The 20,167-nt window shown below is 47.5% G+C and overlaps 1 protein-coding gene across 2 annotated transcripts in view; it reads left to right on the top strand.

Moving 5' to 3' along the window:
- Positions 1-20,167, top strand: part of megf6a (multiple EGF-like-domains 6a) — a 112,424-nt gene that overhangs the window by 64,109 nt on the left and 28,148 nt on the right. Inside the window, exons 1-3 of one of the 2 annotated variants that reach the window (XM_035383530.1) lie at positions 1,160-1,538; positions 13,087-13,209; positions 17,132-17,257. In XM_035383530.1, coding sequence (XP_035239421.1) covers positions 1,379-1,538; positions 13,087-13,209; positions 17,132-17,257 — 409 coding nt within the window. In that variant the 5' untranslated portion in view covers positions 1,160-1,378. Of the gene's footprint in view, positions 1-1,159; positions 1,539-13,086; positions 13,210-17,131; positions 17,258-20,167 lie in introns of those variants that run through there. The other variant, XM_035383529.1, reaches the window with a different exon arrangement.

Raw genomic sequence — 20,167 nt, 5'->3', positions numbered from 1 at the left:
TAGTGAAAATGCTTGATGGAGGGAAAGTATGAGCCATGCAAAGATGGAGATTAGACTGTGTACTGTGATGGAAAAGCACAGTCCCCATGTGTTGCTACTTACCACATAACTGACAGAGTTGTCATTATGATTGTAGTTGCATTTTAAGGAGTGGGGAGGTGGGGGGAGGGGGTGTTGGGGTGTAGGTTGTAAAGAAGGATTTCCCTCTCGTTACTTTCATGTTTTTAGACAGGGCTGCTATGTTCTGTTAATGAGCCGCGTGCGTGCATTTAAAGATGTGTGACTTGTTGGGAGATTGCCCACCAGCGGTGGAGACTCTTCCTAATCACACACAGTGCAGAACTCTCATCGGCTCAAGCTTGCCAGAGACAGCCAGGCAGCGCTACGCCCTGCTAATGACAATGAGCAGCGGAGAAGCCTCTTCAATCCAAACGCTTCAGAAAAGCGGGGATTCACTTTCTTCTCCCGCTGCTGCTCCCTGTTTATAACTGTCAGATGTGACATCGGCTGTACGTTTCTCTCACACATTCTCATTTTTGTTCCAAAAGCAAAAATTATACGTTTGGTCTTTTGTGATGTGGCTGCATATCAATGTTCTGGTGACACATATTTGGTTCACATTCTCACTAAAGGTCTCACATTTCCTGACAAATAACCTGCAACTTGGAAGGATGAGCAGGCGATGAATGCCAGAATGAGACAGGAGAGGAATGTTTGGCAATTCATTACTCCATAACGGCTGGCTCTGTATTAATGTGACGTCGTCCTCATGCCTAATCTGAATGTGAGTGGTTAAACAACCTCAGTGCCTTTGGTGAGCCTCGTCCTACCTGAGGAAGGCAGGACCCAGAATGGGAGAGGCGATGAATTAGGAGGAGGGAGGGAGCGCAGAAAAAGGATGTTAGGACAGAGGACACAGCTTAGAAGAGGAAGAAAAGGAGGAGGCGGAGGTATTAGAGAACTGGATAGGAAGACACACAGAAGTCTGACTCCCATGTCTGTTTGAGAGTGAGTGAGAGAGAGAGAGAAGGGAGGGAGGGAGGGAGAGAAAGAAAGAGAGGAAGGTAGAGAGAGAGAGGAAGGGGACAGAGAGAGAGAGAGAGAGAGAGAGAAGGGGGAGGGAAAAGAGGATGGGTGGAGGGCTGGAAGTACCACCCCTTGTCTCCAGATGCTACTCTCACGCCAAAGCAAACTTTGTGTTGACTAGACCAGAGGAGCAGTTGGACTAGAAACTGGCAGCACGGTTACAGCCTTTATTAGCTGAAATATGTAGTGGACAGCTTTGGGCAAGCTGAGTTTTGAAAGACTTTATTCTTAGAATTTTTGCAGGAACCTTCTTATACATTAGTTCTTTTTTATTTCTGAGTGCCAGTCAGCTATGGCATCACTTGGGTGTTTAGTGCTGCTTCTGGTGTGTGCCAGCGGTCAGTTCAGGTTAATCTCGGGGGCCGGCTACAACCGATACAGGTACCACCAGAGGAACTGTTACACCTGCTTTCCTGGATATAATGGGTACAACATGGGATACTTCGGTCCTGGTGAGTGTTACCTGACACATGCGTTTGTTCTGGTCTACAGTGGGGAGAATAGATATTTCCAGATTTGTCAGAACATGCTGCTGATTAATTAAGGTGTGGCAACATAAATCAGCGAAGCATGATCATTCATTCCTTTTCAATAGGAGATGATATCAGAGAGAAGTGTGATCTTCTAATGGACCTTGAGTGTCAGAAAAAGTAGTGACAGAATATTTTTGTCTCTACTTCACTTGTCTTCAACAGCTTGGAAACAACTGCCGGTTTATGAGATATTCATTATAAATTAATGACTATCCATCTTCACCTATTGCATTAAATAATTTTTGCTTAATTAAGCAACTGCGGGCAGAAGCGTGCTGGATTTTTGGGGATGAACAATGTCCCATGTCTTTGATTACTGTGTTGTCTTCTGGAATTTGTCTCTCTTTGTTCCCAAATGTCAGCGTTTGAATAATCCTGATGAGAGAGCGTAGGCCTTGCACTGCAGCAGTTTTGGTCACTGTTGTAGATACGGGGCGGGGCGGCTCCTCTGTCCGCCAGCGGGCGCGGTAGCGTGGTGGTGCGAGGTGTACGCCGGATTCAGCTCAGCGGTCCTCTCGCCGGGGGGGGCCTGCCGGGTTCTGGACCCAGTGCTCTCCAGATGTGCCCGCATGTGCGGCGTAACGAGCCTCTTTTTGGGCTCCTACCTCCTGGCTCAGAGCAGTGATGTGTTATCACTCCCAAACCTTTCAAAGGAATCCCTCCTGTGCCGGGCTCCTGCAGAAGTAAGAAAGGCCCATTAAATGTAGTGTGGAAAGGGGCTCTGCTGATGATAAATCTGGTACTGGTATTCTGGCCCCTGGATCAGTGGCGCTTAGGGTCCAGCAGGTCTCTGATCGGCGCTGTGCTATCACCTGGCTGGGACTGTGGCCATTCGCCACTCTCCAGGATTGCTTGCACTGTTAGATTTCCAAAGTGATTTCTGTCGATTCCCCTGAAAAACAAGGAATCTGGGAATGTTTGTTTCTTTGAAACATGACGTGTTGGCCAGTGGCATAGCCAGGAATTCATTTCTGCGGGGGGAGGGGGATGGTGTGTTGAAATTCTCAGCTGAAATGATGGGGGCGCATGTAGATGGATTGTCAACTGGGAAGGGGGAGGGTTGCAGAATGACTAGTTTTCCAGTTTTCCGGTCATCATCCTCTGACTACATATCTGGTATTGGCCCAACAATTCACAATCCAGTCAATCCCTGACTGTTTCTCTGAAGGAGCTGCTCTATCCCAAAAAGGGTTTGTAGGGGGGCACATTCTGGCAGCTTTTTGGTTCTTCTTTATTTAAGAGGCTCCCCCTGTACAGCCCAGGCACACATGCACACACACACACACACAGTCCTTTTAACTGTGCCCCTCCACATTGCCTGGCAATGCCCTCTGACCTGTCATGTCACAACAACGGTAGCCCAGAGGGGCATCTGTGGCCCTGCCGTTCCGCTGAAGGGTTCATGCCCTCCGGAAACATCTGCCAGTGCCAGCTGATAGAGATCGCAGAGCACCACTTATACAGTGAGCGTTTTAAACAGCCTTTCCTGTTCACACACTTCAGTGGGAGTGCAGTGATATGGGAACTGGGGTCCAGACCAGAGCTGTGTTGTGCGATGGGGGACCTAGACCAGTGTGACGGGTCAGACATCCCCCCACCCACCCCATGCGCCCCCCGCACCCCCCGACTCCGCACCTGTCAGGAGGTCAGTGCTAATTGCCCTCACCCAGGCCAGCTGCTGCCTTCACACACAAAAAAAGCTCCGATTTACCCTGATAGGGTGAGAACGGCCAGTGATGTGGGGATTCAGAGCAGCAGTGTGCTCACCCAACTCGGCCATCGCTGCTCAGAGCGCTCAGCAGACCTGACCTGAGCTCTTGCGTGCAGTGGGACTGTGGTGTGATTGATGTTTATGGCTCAAAAACCTCTTGTTCTTTGTGAGTTTTTCCACTTGGCTTCAGTGGTTTACTGCCCTTCAGTCACAGGCGAGTCAGGCACACTGAATCAGAGGAGGTGACTCTCTGAGATGATGTGTGTTTGTATGTTTTCCAGGAGACTGAGAGCTGAGAAAAAATGAAGGGGGGGGGGGGGGGTGGAAGCATTTCAATAGCATAACGAATAATGTCCAACCCTCTGGAGTACGAATGACAAGCAGATGGTGTGTTGGGAGGGGGGGGGGGGGGGGGGCATACCCCAGCTTCATTGTGTGCTCCGATCCCTACAGAGCCCAGTGTCAATGCCAGCAGGGCACTGCAATCGAGTGTGTCTGCTCACCCCCCCCCCCCCCCCCCCCACTCCAACCAAAACATTACTGGGGGTACAAACAGCAAAACAAACCCAAGCACAGCTGGGCTGTTCACAGGAGAGCAGCCCCCTCTCTTGCTGACCCTTTCACCAACAGAGAATATTGGGCTGTTGAGCTTTTCAGGTTCTGTGTAGAAGATTTCTTCAGTCAGAAGGTATACCAGTCTATAAGGGGTTAGAGCTGTGCACATTTTTGGTTTTATCATTTTTTTAAATGAAGTTGATGGGTTGTTTTTAAAAAAAAAAAAACTTTTTTAAAGATAATGTGCATGCATACTGTAGCTCAGTGTCACTGGATGCTCAGAACATTGTCAAAGGCCTACTTGGATATCAAAATGTGTTTCACTCTTTTGGATACGATAGGACACCCCTGGTATAGAGTATCTAGAGGGGAGGGGTGTAGTTGTGTAGTTTGGGAATGATGCAGGGTGTTGAGTGCAGGTGTGTAGTTGTGTAGTTTGGGAATGATGCAGGGTGTTGAGGGGAGGTGTGTAGTTGTGTAGTTTGGGAATGATGCAGGGTGTTGAGGGGAGGGGTGTAGTTTGGGAATGATGCAGGGTGTTGAGGGGAGGGGTGTAGTTTGGGAATGATGCAGGGTGTTGAGGGGAGGGGTGTAGTTTGGGAATGATGCAGGGTGTTGAGAGGAGAGGTGTGTAGTTTGGGAATGATGCAGGGTGTTGAGTGCAGGTGTGTAGTTGTGTAGTTTGGGAATGATGCAGGGTGTTGAGGGGAGGTGTGTAGTTTGGGAATGATGCAGGGTGTTGAGGGGAGGGGTGTAGTTTGGGAATGATGCAGGGTGTTGAGGGGAGGGGTGTAGTTGTGTAGTTTGGGAATGATGCAGGGTGTTGAGGGGAGGGGTGTAGTTTGGGAATGATGCAGGGTGCTGAGGGGAGGTGTGTAGTTTGGGAATGATGCAGGGTGTTGAGGGGAGGGGTGTAGTTTGGGAATGATGCAGGGTGTTGAGGGGAGGTGTGTAGTTTGGGAATGATGCAGGGTGTTGAGGGGAGGGGTGTAGTTTGGGAATGATGCAGGGTGTTGAGTGCAGGTGTGTAGTTGTGTAGTTTGGGAATGATGCAGGGTGTTGAGGGGAGGGGTGTAGTTTGGGAATGATGCAGGGTGTTGAGTGCAGGTGTGTAGTTGTGTAGTTTGGGAATGATGCAGGGTGTTGAGGGGAGGTGTGTAGTTTGGGAATGATGCAGGGTGTTGAGGGGAGGGGTGTAGATTGGGAATGATGCAGGGTGTTGAGGGGAGGTGTGTAGTTTGGGAATGATGCAGGGTGTTGAGGGGAGGGGTGTAGTTTGGGAATGATGCAGGGTGTTGAGGGGAGGGGTGTAGTTTGGGAATGATGCAGGGTGTTGAGGGGAGAGGTATAGTTTGGGAATGATGCAGGGTGTTGAGTGCAGGGGTGTAGTTGTGTAGTTTGGGAATGATGCAGGGTGTTGAGGGGAGGGGTGTAGTTTGGGAATGATGCAGGGTGTTGAGGGGAGGGGTGTAGTTTGGGAATGATGCAGGGTGTTGAGGGGAGGTGTGTAGTTGTGTAGTTTGGGAATGATGCAGGGTGTTGAGGGGAGGGGTGTAGTTTGGGAATGATGCAGGGTGTTGAGTGCAGGTGTGTAGTTGGTTAGTTTGGGAATGATGCAGGGTGTTGAGAGGAGAGGTGTAGTTGTGTAGTTTGGGAATGATGCAGGGTGTTGAGAGGAGAGGTGTAGTTTGGGAATGATGCAGGGTGTTGAGAGGAGAGGTGTGGTTGTGTAGTTGTGCAGATTGGTAATGTTGCAGGGTGATGCAGTTTGCAGGAGCAGTGGTTTCTCTTTTGTTTTTCACGGAGGGAAATGCTGTAATGGGCTTATTTAGGCAAGCTGGAGGCTTTCTCAGCTCTTCTGCTGTTTGATGTGTGCTCTCCTTCCTGCAGCTGTATGGCAGCCTCATCACACTCTTGGCATCATGACCACACACACGCACATACACACACATGCACAGTCATACACACACACACACACACGCACACACTCTTTCTCTCGCACACACACACGGTGTCTGCAGTGATATCAGTCACGACGCCAGCAGAGTCCGTCATCCTAGCGTGTTCTGGTCCATAGAGACATCCAAAAGCAGTTTTTCCGGGCCCTCATTTTCATTCCAGCTGCGCATGTAGCATCTCTGTAAACATTTGGCCCGCTCCAGTGCTGGACATGGCTTCCTTTTAATGTTATTACTTACATTGCTTTCCACCAATAATGGTTTCAAAGCATTTTGAGCAAATGCGCTATAAGTCACCGCAGGCAAGTTTACGGCTGAATTAAGATGACCAATTATAGCTTGATGCGTCTGACAGAACTGTAAATAAGAGCGTGGGGTAAATTTCCAAGCCCATGGTGATATATGTCCAAGGCAGTGGAGGGTCACATGTGTGGTGCATTCGCATCGACTAGCTGAATGTTTCTCCTCAAGCTCTACTTTTCAAAGCTAAAGTCAAATAACTGGGCTCAGAGGTCCCCAGTACTGGAGTCTGTGAGAATAGAGATGGTGGTGTAGTCTAGGGGTTAGGGAACTGGGCTTGTTATCACTGCAGGTTAGTTTCCCAGGGCAATGCCATTGTACCCTTGAGTTGGGTATTGAACCCAAATTGCTTCAGTATATACCCGGCTGTATAAATGGGTAATATCTTTTTTTTTATAATTAAAAAAAATTAGTACAATTAGGTAAGTTTCTCTGGAGAACAGCTAATGCTAAACACCTAGAACGTGCCCACAGGAGTTAGTGAATGGTTGTTATTTCTCAACAGCATTTTTCCTTTCCGTTTATTGTTTCAGTTTGAGTTACGATATCCAACACTGTGGGACAGGATAATAAATAGTTTTGTGGCATGTTTTGGAGTGCAGTGTGAGGTAATGGTTTGTCTTTCCACTTTTGGATGCCTCTGGTAGAATCCTGTATTATTTGACGCAGACGTGACCCCGCGTCTGAGGCCGCGTCTGGAATTTATTTGCACTCGTTGTACACGGCGAAGGTACACACAAATGTCAAGTCACTTAAGCAGGGCTAATGCGTGAGACCAGTGCAGCCTTAGAGCCTGACAGTGTCTGGAGTTCTGCAACAGAAACACAATGTGATTGTTGCATTGAGAAAGTCAATCAGCTCATGCTGAGCTGAAGTAGGTGGAAAGTTGTCCCAGGGCACCCCATAAATGCTCTGTTGTGCTCAGATCTTGTGACTGAGAAGGCCGTAGCATATGGAGAACATCAGTGTCCTGCTCCTCGAGCCTTTGGGTGACTACTCACGTTCTACGGGTGGGGAGAGCTGTTTTTTCTTAAAGACACCCTTCTGTGCAGCATGTTTTATAAATGTTTTAATTGAGTGAAGATGGCCGCTCGGTATGAATGAACCCAAACCACGCCAGGAAAATGTGCCACATCCCATTAAGGAACCACTATTATCTATCCAGTTGGAACAGTGTTGCTGGAACACTTTGCTACCTGACATTCCACCACTGGCTAAGGGCTCTCTCAAAAAGGGTCAGTGCTCCTATAAGACAGATAAATTGCCCTGTTAGTATACCATGTTTGTTTAGCTGGTTGGCACATCTGCTCTCACAATAGGCATTTTGTATGAAAGCCTCTGGTGACCACAGCTTGGGGCACAATTATCTGTTTGGAAAGTGAGATGTTTCAAAATAGTCAGATTATCCTCAGGTTAGTCATATTACCATATTTAAGTCTCCCCCCCCCCCCCCAACAGCAGTTGTGTATTACAAAAAGTGTGTACTGTTTAAAGCTGCCCCCCTGGCTCTATGGGCTATGCCAATTAAGATTCCTAGCAGAGCTCACAGCCGCACGATTCTAATTAACCTTGGTGTCTGTGTTGTTTTTGTACAGTGCGTGCTGTTTCGAGTTGAATGGGGACACATATTTGGCAACGATTTGTACGTATTTACTTGTGTCTTGGTTCAGAAAGTTTGGGTTTGGAACTGCTGGTATATACTGTACTCATTGTTTGATAAATATATGTTTAACTGCTGATTGCTTCAGGACCTGGGTGCCCTCTTACCAGTGGCTCTGGCTGAACAAAAGGTCCTCAGGGGTACTGGCACTCAGAAGAGTTCAGCTCAGGAACACACAGTGTCCTCCTTTGATCCTCTTGGAACAGGAATCATTTACTTTGGCACAAGGGGCCAGGTCAGTGCTGTATGTAGAACCCCCTCCTGTCTGGAGCTTAAATATGTGCCGCTGTGTATTCAGCTCATGAGGATTCGGGTGCTCTTTCAGAGAACCGCAGCGGGCATTACCTGGCCACGTGCCCACGCCAACACCCACGGCCATGCCCATGCCCACGCCCGGGCCTGTGTCCACTGCCCCGCCCATAATCATGCCCGCTGCCACGCCCACGCTCAGTTCTTGTAGCATGGAGCGGGTTGGGAAATGATCGGGGATGGCCGTTCACAGGCGTACCGCGGCAGGCGTCCGGTCGTTGCGTGACAGCTCGGCCGGTGGAGAAAATGGTTTCCTGGCCGCGCTGAAGCGGATCTGGAAGACACCTCATGTTGGGCCATCTCCGCTGAACGTCTTCATCATCGCGTCAGAAATACTCAAGCTTTCCCAAAAAGAACTAGGAGAAGGGGGGAAACTGTACCGTGGGAAGTGGTTTAATTGATTAAAAATAGCAATCCCTTGAATTAAAATGCACAATCACTCTGAGAGATCAGCTTGCGTAATACATGATACAATGTAGGGCAAGCAGTTCAGAATTTGAAAGGATCTATTAGGCATTTGCGTCAGTCTTTCTCTTGACATTTTGCCGCCCGTTTCCTGGACTGCGCCCGGAGGGACGGTGATGTCACAGGTTGTGACACTGAGAGCTGAACCCCCAACAGCGACTTGTCTTTTCAGGACTGTGACTCGCAGTGCGGAGTTTATCGCACGGAATGTGCTCCAGTCTGGCTTCCAGGAGACATGGGAATTGTCACGACTGATTGAGTTGGGGAGGGTGTGTGTGTGTGTGTGTGTGTGTGTGAGGGGGGGGGGGAGGGGGTATGGGGGGAGGCATTGCCAGGTCAGAAATAAATCCTTCCAGTGGAATGTGTTCTATAGGAAGCCTATTAATCAGGCTCACAGGAGCGCTGCTTGTGTCTGTCGAGATTTCTATCGGGCGGGAGGCTGCGTCTGAGCGTGTGCCAGGGTGTCTGATGTGCCGTCTCAGGCTTGCTGAGGCCATATTAGAGAGATCTAAGGCCTGATCAGACCCCTGGTGCCCAGTCTGCCCAACCCCCCCCCCCCCCCCCAAATCATCATGCCTCGGATTCTTCCCCTCGTCTCCCTGTCGGCAGAGGGGTGGGTTCAGAGAGAGACACTGCTGTGACCCTGTGACCAGCGGCGAAACGGGGGCTGTGTGTGGTTTCAGGTCAAAGCGGGTAGCTGTACCTTTTCCCCCTTCTCTCCTTAAGATCCTTATGCAGGGCTATGCCAGCGTGAAAAGGGTGCCCTGTGTCCTGAGTGCCCGGCATGACATGGGTTCATAGCCCGCTGTCACTGACAGGGGCTTTGAAACAGCAGGGATGGAAGTGCCGGCATATCCCTCAGTACGTCAGAGTCCCACTTCCCCTTAATCCCCGTCACGCAGAGCTATTCCACAACCATCTGGGCTGTGTTCTACAAGCAATCAGTCACAGGAGACAGAGAATCGTCTATGGTGCAGATGTTTATGATACACAGATATGAATGTTTAATATGATGTTTACCAAATGATGATTAACCCTATGTTTGTTCTGCTGGGTGCACTTCATGTAATTGGGTGAGCAATTACATGAGGAGCGCATTATAAATAGTTAAGATAGTAAAGTTATCTAAAGTCATCTCCGGGTTCATGCGGAATATTGAAGAAAGAGTTAAAGTGTTAAAGGTTCAGAATAAATGGAATAAGGGGTGGTTGAGTTCTTAACAAGTCAAAATAAATAAATGTTCAGGTCTCACTCTCCTGGCTATAAACATGAGAATGGACATCTGGTTTGGTTTGAATGTGTTGCGCAGTTGAGGATAAATGAACTGTTGCTATGCAGTCCACTTAAATCTGTTTCTGTTGCTCCGCTATATGCTCCGGCTTGCATTCAGTGCCTCTTACTGCTGACCTGAGATCAGCTGGTCTTCACCTGGACACTGTGGTACGAGTAGTGTTAGGTCATGCAAATAACTTTGTGTGGAAGGAGGAGGGGCGAGCTGTGTTTTTGTGTTTCGCCCTAGATTCATTATTGTTCATTGGGAAGCAGCCAAGAGAGACCCTACAGGTTTTTAAGGCTGGAAATCTATTTGGAGAAAACAATTTAGCAGCAGGGGATTCAAATCCACCATGCGGCTTCAGGTTCCATTCAAGCAAAGAACCAACATACACGCACACATTCATTCAAGGGTCATATACACTCACACACATTCAGAGGTAATGTACATTCACACACATTCAGGGGTCATTCACGCTCGCACAGATTCAGGGGTCATACACACTTACTCACATATTCAGGGGTCATATGCACACACATACATTCAGGGATTATATACACTCACACACATTCAGAGGTAATGTACATTCACACACATTCAGGGGTCATTCACGCTCGCACAGATTCAGGGGTCATACACACTTACTCACATATTCAGGGGTCATATGCACACACATACATTCAGGGATTATATACACTCACACACATTCAGGGGTTATATACACTCACACACATTCAGAGTTCATACACTCTCACACCCATAGTCATTCATATTCAGCTTCATATTCAATCATTAACTGTGCAGTTATTGTATTCTAGTCATGTTGGAAAAGAACAGAAGAGATTTAAAAAATGCTTGGATAGCAGCATTTATGTTCAAATATATGTGTATTGAGTTACTTGCAATGCTTGTTGCATGACATATGCTTGTGTGGTTGTAATGTATGAAGTAATTACATTGTAATGAAAACATCAATATTTCATCACTTTTTAAGAAATATTACTGCACTGCCTCCATTCCCCAGATTGCAATGCATGCATGCAAGAAAAACTGTAGTGACCTGAACAATGTATCTTTATTAATTGTAGCTTGAATAATTAAGTCTCTAAAATAAACACACGTTTGCATCTATGCTACATTAAGGATAAAGGATAATCTATACAATTACATTTTTGGGCTTACATACTACTTATACACACATATCTCTCTGTTGTCCTCCACACACACACACACACACACACACACACACATATAAACGCATATGCAGACACACACACACACATCTCTCTCTTTCTTGCCCTTTCGCTAAGTGACTGGACCCCCACAAGTTGTAAATTGTCCCTTGGCTCCAAGAACTGTACAGTTTTTAAAACCAGTATATATCATTTACACACCATAAAGTTGGCCTTTGATCTGTCCAGCGAGGATAGAGCTGTTAAAGCCTCATTACCATGAAAGAAACGTGATGCTCCTTCCAAAAAATGTCTAAAATGCTGGACCCAAAACAACATCAACATCCGGTCATGTAACTGTCTTAAAGAAAGGCCCTTAAACACACTGTGACCCTGGATCACCAGCGCTGCCCTGTCCTCTCACGCGCTCCCAGGGAGAAATAGACCATTGAGCCTGGGGTCTATGATGGACGTCACTGAGCTCTCATTTCTCTCTCTCTGTCCCCTCTCTCTCTCACACACACACACACACACACACACTCTCACTTGCTCCCTCGCTCCCTCTCTATCTGTCTTTCTCTCCTTAAGTCCTTAAATAACCTTAAATATGGTCTAAGTTTTCAGTAAACACTATTACAACATTTAGTCATTCTGCTACTTTTCTCTCTTATCCTGATTCTCCTTACTTCTTTGTCTGCATTACTCTGTTATTTTAGGGTCTGGAGTACACAGAGCTTTATCGAGCTGTCACTACTGAACATTACAAGGGCCTTGAACTACCTTAGGCAAGCAAACATAAACACTGATGGTCTGGTCTGGTGCTTTACAAGCACCCCCCCCCCCCCCCCCCCAAGCACCCCCACCCCCCAAGGAGTTTGCAAAGTTTTTTCAGTAGAAGGCATGACCCATTTTCACGAGACCTAAAAGGTACACATTTGGAGTAGAGTAAGTTTTTTTTATATTTTATTTAAATGTTCAGTCATAACGCATCTTTTTTAGCTATTATAAATTAGCCACTCCACAGAGAACTTCTATGCACACTGTGTCCTAACGTGTTTTGTATTTTCAGATGAAAAATACGGAATGTTGACTTCAATAGAGTGTAATCCAATGTTCCCTGCTTTGAACTGAAAATGTGAAGCAATACTTCTTTTGTTTCCCAAATGTTCCTGTCTGGAAAATGAATGATGGGGATGTCACTGTGCTTCTCGATTGTGGTATAGTGTAATAACTCACCACCTGGCTCCCTGTTTGATCTCATCTGGCCCTGACTGCTTCTCCCCAGCCACCCTCTCTAGCTTTCCCGGTCGTATTTATATTCTGAGCTGGCAGAGAATTCTGTGCCCGGCTCCCTCTCTCTTTCCCTCCCCTTCTATCTCTCTGTCTCTTTGTTTTTCTCTTTCTCTCTCTCATTCCTAATGAAATCAAGTGTAAGTTATTGAAGAGGAAGAGTGAGAGAAAGAGATAGGGAGAAGTATGTACTGTGCATGGCATGTGCATTTAATTTCATTTTCTATGGTATATCTAGTCTTTGGGTGGCTTGGGGTGCAAACCTGTTTTTGGGGTGGCAAGATATTCTTCTCCCAGTATACCCGCTCTGTCATTTGAACTCTGTCAATGGCTTAACAAAGTTTGCAGAGTATGGGCTTTTCATTATTCTTACCATGCAGCATTTTGCTCTTTACCTACATTTCTCACACTGTGTGTGTGTGTGTGCGTGTATGTGCGTGTGAATGCGAGTGTGTGTGTGTGTGTGTGTGTGTGTGCAGGGCCCTCCCACAGAGAGAGCAGGTTCTTAGAGATCAGGTTTATTTGTGCTGTGTAGTGCATGTTGAGTGTTTGCTGATGACTCTGGCCTGTGTCCCAGGGTCTTCCTTATGGAGGCCGTTTTTGTGAGAGTGCTGTCCTCTCCAGCTGCGGCTCTACGTGTCTCCTCTCTTCTCTTGGGCCTGGGAAGCGTCCCTCCCTCCCTCAGACGGCCCAAAGGTGAGGTGAGGCGAGGAGGTGCGTCGACAGCAGTGATAAAAATCTCCTCTCCTCTCCCTGTGTGCGCCCGCTCCTCAGATATCGATGAGTGCCAGGTCCACAATGGCGGCTGCCAGCACCGATGCGTCAACACCAGGGGCTCCTACTACTGCGAGTGCAACCCCGGGTCCCGCCTCCACACGGACGCCCGCACCTGCATCGGTGAGCCGCGCCGCACCACGCCGGGGTCGCCCGAGGTCACTGTTCCCAACCGTCCCGCCGATCTGGGACACACATCAAAGGGGGAGGGTGTGCTCATTCACCCCCCACCCCCACCCCCCCCCCCCCATTTCTCATATTGGAGAGAGACAATGACCCCCATTGTGTGTGTAAGAGTTTACGCTTCCCAGGGCTGTACACTGTGAGTTACCCATGATGCTGTGCAGCATGCACTGTGTTTATCCTACAGTGTCGTGAACCTTTCATTACCCCCCCCCAATCGCTGGCTCAGATTATAATCCACTCATAGTCCTCAGTAATAAATTTGAATTCATCCACCAGGATGGTTAAAACCTAAACTCAAGTCAGTGTCAGGTAGGCATCCCATCGCCTCTAAAATGACAGGTCCTGAGAGCTCACAGCATATAGCCACCCTGCCATTGCGTGAATGGACGCTACAATATGGCGATGTCTAATCACTCACGCAGAGGTTCCTTCATATACAGTATACGGGACATCCCATGTCCCGTGTCATGGGTATCATCCATGATGCATCCTACAAGCTGCTGCCAGCGCTGTGCCTTCCCCAGTGTGCATCTGTTTCTGATTATTTAACTGAGCCCTCACCAAAGTGTCAGCGGAATTATGAGGCTCCACTTAATGACTCTGGAGAAGTCTATGTTTTAATTACTGGCACCTACGTTATGTGTTTTTAATGGTGCTGCTGCTTAGCCGTGGCCTGAGAGAGATTCCGGCATTGCTATTTTAGGCTTTGTAGGTGTTTGCATGCAAGCCTGTTTTTCTAAGTACAGCTGTGCCTCTGGGTATTTGGGACTCAGTAAATCGGGTTAATGATGGAAGCTCAGATACTGAGATGCTGAAATGCTTCAGTGTGATATTTTCTTACTGGATATTCATGACTGATATTATTATTATTATTATTATTATTATTATTATTATTATTATTATTGTACATTTTCTGAGAATAGAAGCGTAGTTGTCAAAAAATGTGCTGCCTTATTCTTAAATTAAGGAGTGCTTTTCCCAAAGACAAACATGTAAAACTGCTACTACGAATACATCTATTTATTTTACCAGAGGCAGAACTGTGGGAAGTATAGTTCTGTGGGGGGGGGGGGGGGGGGGGGGCGGCAGGGGGGCGGGGGGCTCAGGATTCATGGCCTGTAATTACAGGCAGCAACAAAAACCACCACCACCAGTCCGCTGTGTTCTCACTGCCCGTGCCATTTTTCCAGTAAATCACCTCAAGTTCATACAGGAACCATTTTGTGACAGATTTCATATGGTCTAAGTGTTCTGCTTCCAATGTAAATGTAGTCAAACTGTAGCACTGAGTTTGCCCACTGAGGTTCTTCCAAGTGTGCAGCTGCAGCCAGAACATAGAGCGTGTTCCAGTGCTTTGGCCAGAGGAACTTTCAGCCTCTCTCCCTCTCCCTGCCCAAACAGCTTTTTGAGACCTGCTTCACAACAGGGAGTCCTGGAGTCTGCTCTTTTCCCATACATACACACATGCACACACATTCATGCATGCATACACACACACACACACACACACACTTCCTTGCTCAGACTATGGCTTCATTCCTGTGGGTTTTCCTGAAATCAGACCAAAGCCACAAGCTGTGGTGCGGGGAACATGCCATAATCTTCCAACTTGACAAGATATTCCACTGACAGCCTCATTTGTCATCACTTTGTAGCTTAAGTGTTCACCTGGTAATCTCACTGTAACCGTCTCCAGATTCAGTTACTAGCCGATGGAAGCACTTATTCCAGCTACAGCATATACTTCCATCTGCCCCCGAGCGCCGTTCTTTTAACAATAAAATAGGCGAGTCAGTTTTATTGCTCTGGAACTGTTAAGCGCAACAGGTTGTCAGGAATCTTCGGAATCTTCCCAACCAATAGTTATTTACACAGCCTAGCTGATTTATAATAACCGCCTCGTTTGTGTAGTGGGCCAGAGCAGTGAGCTCAGCCCCCCCCCCCCATCCCAGCCTTAATCTCCGATCCCACGGGATGAAGTCATGGGCCAAGTGGTGCGCAGTTTTATGGAAAAGGCTGTGAGACGGGCTGTGATCACCTGAAGCCAGTCCAGGCCAGTAAAAGATACTGTGAAAAACAACAAAGCCAGGGTCAAAACTGTCAAACTTCCTGTTCATGGGGACCTCACCTAACCACTGATGCTTATCAGACTGTGTGAGTGACTTTCAGACCCCTTCCAGTACCTCTGATACGGACCAGAAGAAAAGGTACCAAGAGAACTGAATGAGATGCGCTGGGTGTTTTTAACTTTTAAAGGGCCAGTTCAGCTGCTGCGCTGTGTATGTGTGTGTTTGGATGAGTCAAAGTGCTGTTTAGCTGCAGTACAGTTCATGTCCTGAGAAATCCTGTTTATCAGGTACAGGTACGTAAGTTGCCCAGACAGCTACAGCATGAAGTCACAGAGGACAATTAGCAAAATGGCCGGTGTCAGAAGAACACGGTGGAGGTGTCATTACAGCCGTTAATGAAAGAGAGGAGAGAACGCACACAGGCCTTTTTATTACCTCAGCGCACCCTGGGAAACTCCGAGATTCATCGCTTAGCGTTTAGCGTGCGGTGAACTTTGGGAGACTCTTGCTGGAAGTGCTTTGACTGATAGATTTCCCAGAAAGGGTGTAAAGGGGCTGTGCAGGTTGTGTGAGGAAAATGAAAGAACGATTTTTAAAAAAACAAAGAAGCTTTCTGCCAGAAATGACAGGGAATGAGCGGGAGAAATGTGGAGTGCACCTTTCCAAGGCGAGGTCTTTGTGAACAAGGGTCCATCATCCTGGGCGATAGCTGTACCGCTGCCTGTATGCTTTTCAGTCCACATCACATGTCTTTTTAATGGTGCGTAACTACACCATTTGATGACTGGGGTGTTCTTTTCAAAGTTCACACTGTTTCAGGGGCTGAGTCTGAAATGGTCCACAAGTTCACCATTTAGTGGGCTAATTGGGCATCAAGCCAATTTCTAACTAATGACATCCTAGTTTGTCCACTATATAGGGACATTTGAGACACAGCCACAGACCTTTGGGAAGACAGATTAATAGTAATAATTGGAAAAGGAATCGTTTGTGTCACGGTGGTGGAGTTGAGTTTATGTCAAATTAAGCATGAGATGATCTGATTCATTCATATATAAATGAGCGTGGGGGGTGGGGTGATGGGGGTTGTGAATTGTGAATATGAAATCAGGGAGGATATGACCATCTGGAAGCTCTCTGAGAAATCACTCTATATGCTGCAGCTGCTGAGATTTGAACAGAATGCCTCCAATCACTTTAAAACGGCCAATTCGCTGCTGTAATTTGTACAACTATGTGAATGAAGTGCAGTTCATTTTAATTGAGGTAGTGACGATGAATTTTGAACAATATGAACTATATTTGCTGTTGGTCAAGTTGGTATTAGTGGGGAAAGTGTGTTTTGTGTATGGTATGTTTCCATCTGATTGCCTCTCTCATAAAAAAATTCTATTTTATTACATTGTTTTGTTTCTTTTACTAAATTGTCCTTAGCTTGTGCACGGTTGGCACAAACAAGTGTATACAGATGTAAGAGCATTCCTGTGGTGTTACAAAAGAACAGACATGGCAGCCCTGTGATGCTTCTTCCCTGGCCAAACCCCTGCCAATCACTGCTCTGTGCCCTGTTTCCCTAGCCAATCCGTGTTCTGTGCCCTGTGTCTCCAGTCAATCCCTGCTCTGTGTCCTGTGTACCCAGCCAATCCCTGCTCAGTCCTGTTTCCCCAGCCAATCTCTGCTCTGTGGCATGTTTCCCCAGCCAATCCCTGCTCTGTGTCCTGTTTCCCCAGCCAATCTCTGCTCTGTGACCTGTTTCTCCAGCCAATCCCTGCTCTGTCCTGTTTCCCCAGCTGTCCTCTCCTGTGCAGTCAGCAATGGCGGCTGTGAGCAAGACTGCGTCCAGCTTTCCCCAGCTCACTTCCACTGCCGCTGCAGACATAACTACCAGCTGGCTGAGGATGGCAAGCACTGCAAACGTGAGTACCGCCTGCTTCTTCCCCTGACTGGTGGAATGCCATTGTCCGTCAATAAGACGAGCCAATCACAGCACACGTCAGAGCACCTTTGTGGCATTCAACTGAAACACTGCCAAGGCAAATCGTAAGAACTTCACACATTTAGAGCTGAGCCAATAATCAACAGGAGCGTGAGCGCTGTTTCACTGACCCCCCAGGTTCTATTCATCTGACCTCTGACCTGAGCAGTGCACACTGTGTGGTTCCTATTTCTATCAGTCATCTCCAGTATGAGCACAAACCAAACTCGTGGCAACAGCGCCTGGCCACATGCTGACAGCGCTTCCTGACTTCTGAGAAGGCACGCAGGCCTGATGTCACGATCGTGCCCAGTCTTGCTTTTTTTTTTTCCTTCCCCCAACTCAAAACGGCTGATTGAAGATCGTGGACAAACATCGTGCGGAAATGAGAACTCTGAACAGTCCGTTCTCTCTTGGCAGTCAGCTGCTGCCAGCCCTGGTTTTGCCAGCAGCGACGTGGAGGAGCGGGCCACTAGAGCAGGGCCCACATGAAAGGGCCTGGGCCTGGGTTGCTGGGCTGCGGTAACCATGGCGATGAGTCACGGTTTGGTGATGGATGGATTAGGCAGATGGATGAGCCGGAGGATGCAGGAAGAGGCTTAAGGCTGCAGTTGTGCTGGCAAGGCCAGAGCCCTGTCTTGAAATGGTTACGATTGCTTCCGGGCCCATGTTTGGCACCGAAAAGGAGCCACAGGCACGTTGTTGAACCCTCTACAGAAACGGCAACGCTCTTTATCCCTCTCTGCGCTGGCTGCAGCTAAGGAGCCTCCTCATCACAAAGCCAATCACTGCACCACAGTGGTCAGAAACTGGGGAAGAAACAGATTTTGTTCGGTAGAGAGAAAGGCTTCTGTTACAGAGGTATAGATTTCATTGAGTGGTAAATGGCAGCATTAATCCAGGCCAGCTTGAAGGTATTAATTTTGTTACTGCATGAGTAGCAATATTTGAGCTGCCGTGGCTCCTGGCCTTGTTCTCAGATCTCAGATCACCTAACTGAGATCCTTGTTTTGAATGGTAGTCAGTTCTGCTGTGGGTCTAGGACTGAAATACTTTGGTTATTGACCCTTATAATTCCACAGGAGTTGCCTAACCTGGTTTTATTATTTTGTTCTGCTTCAAAATCCCCTCAGAAGGGGGTGCTAAAACTGAATTGAGCTTATTATCAGGACGCCTCCTCCCTGAGGTCAAATGCCCAGCCCCGTTGAGGATTGGAAGGAAACAGTTTACTTTTCCTTGGGGTGACCTGAAGTCATAATGGCATTGTAACATGGCATGGTTATACCTCTATGAGTTTTGGTCAGTTTGGAAACTTCATTGGTTACTATTTTCCCCCACAAATTCTCAAAATCAGTCAAGCCAGACCCCCCTCTCCTGGCAACCCTTGTTTTCACCATGGAAAGACCCTCAGCAGTGCCACCGCACCTACTGTAGAGCCGTCCAGAGCACAACGTTGGCAGGAGAGAGAGAAAGCGTGCTATGAAGCGAGGGGATGGACAATTACCCTGTCACAATCTTCCAAGCGGTTGACCAAAAACATTTACGACGACTAAACAACGACTTCCTCTCCCCCAGCTGAGCTTATGGGTTTCCATGGCGGCAGCCCGCTTGATGACAGTAGGTGTTCGTGACGGAAAGCCTGCGTTCTGGGGGTCCTGACCTCCAGAATTTTCCGTGTTAATAAAGTGACAGAACCGGGGATCAGCGAGCCTTGGTGCTTAACACCGCCCTGCGTCTCCATTGCTTTCTGCTCTGCTAGGAGCCAAATCTTGTTATAATAAATCCCATCAGCTCCAAAAAAAAAAAACCCAGAGTGGACCCTAGGCCCCACTTTGTCAAGATACCATCTGGAGGCAGGGTGTTTTCAGCATGTGCCGTGTCCAGGAAACATGTCCGTGTGGCACATTCCCCCTGCGGCTGATGCATTGCTCACCGTGCTGTTTTGTCGGGAACGCCGAGAAGACTGTACGCCACCGGCTATGCAGAGCCAGCACTTTCTTTAATAGGAGACAGCTGGGGTTGTTCAACCTTGGGCGAGAGCTCAGCTGATGTTCAGCTGTTTTCAGTGACCTTTAACCCTTCACCTAATTGGACCTGCTGTGTCTGTGAGAAAGTGAGAAGGAGATTGGTTAATTCTCGTTTGAGGTTATAGCACCTTTCATTAGCAGTTCCTAACTGTTGTTCTTGGTATTTTGTCAGTGAATCTGTGATCCACGTGACCTTTAAGTTGACTTGTTTTTTTTTTTTTTTTACTTCTTGCAACAAATGAATCCTCTATGTGAAATGCATCATTGGTCATAAGAAGTAGTATTCTTCTCTGTGAATCTAAAGTCTTCATCTTCTGCTCAGAGAGAAAGTCAGAGACCTACAATACTGAGAGTTTGGGAGCACTTGGATACCCAGTGCCTATGATCAGGCTTATAATGGTTAAATGGGCAGTTCACCCAAAAATGAAATTAAGATGTTTCCTCTTACCAGTAGTATCCACTTTCCAGTAGTATCTGTCCATCACTGTAATGATGACTGACAAGTTTTCTAGATATTCGCTGCAGCTCAATCTGATAAAATTGACCTTGCCTGATAAAATGAGACCATCTTCATATGGCCTCAAAGCGCCAAATAGTTAGATTCTAAAAATTCAGCAGCAGCGTCTCTTTCCAAATATAATCCCGTGGTTATTCACAAACATCCACAGATATTAATTTGGACACTGTTTAATTTAACAATGCTTCCTGACCCATCCTCTGTCGAAGAACTCATTTCCTTCCTGTCCCCTACATCTCCCTCCAGGCTGCAGCTACCGTACACTGTCAGCCCCCTCACACCTCTAATCTGTAATGTCCTGTGGGGT

The sequence above is a fragment of the Anguilla anguilla genome, chromosome 11 (genome assembly GCF_013347855.1).
Source record: "Anguilla anguilla isolate fAngAng1 chromosome 11, fAngAng1.pri, whole genome shotgun sequence".
Classification (NCBI taxonomy): Eukaryota; Metazoa; Chordata; class Actinopteri; order Anguilliformes; family Anguillidae; genus Anguilla; species Anguilla anguilla.
Note: the sequence above shows the minus strand (reverse complement) of the source record. Positions and strands in the feature narration are given on the sequence as shown.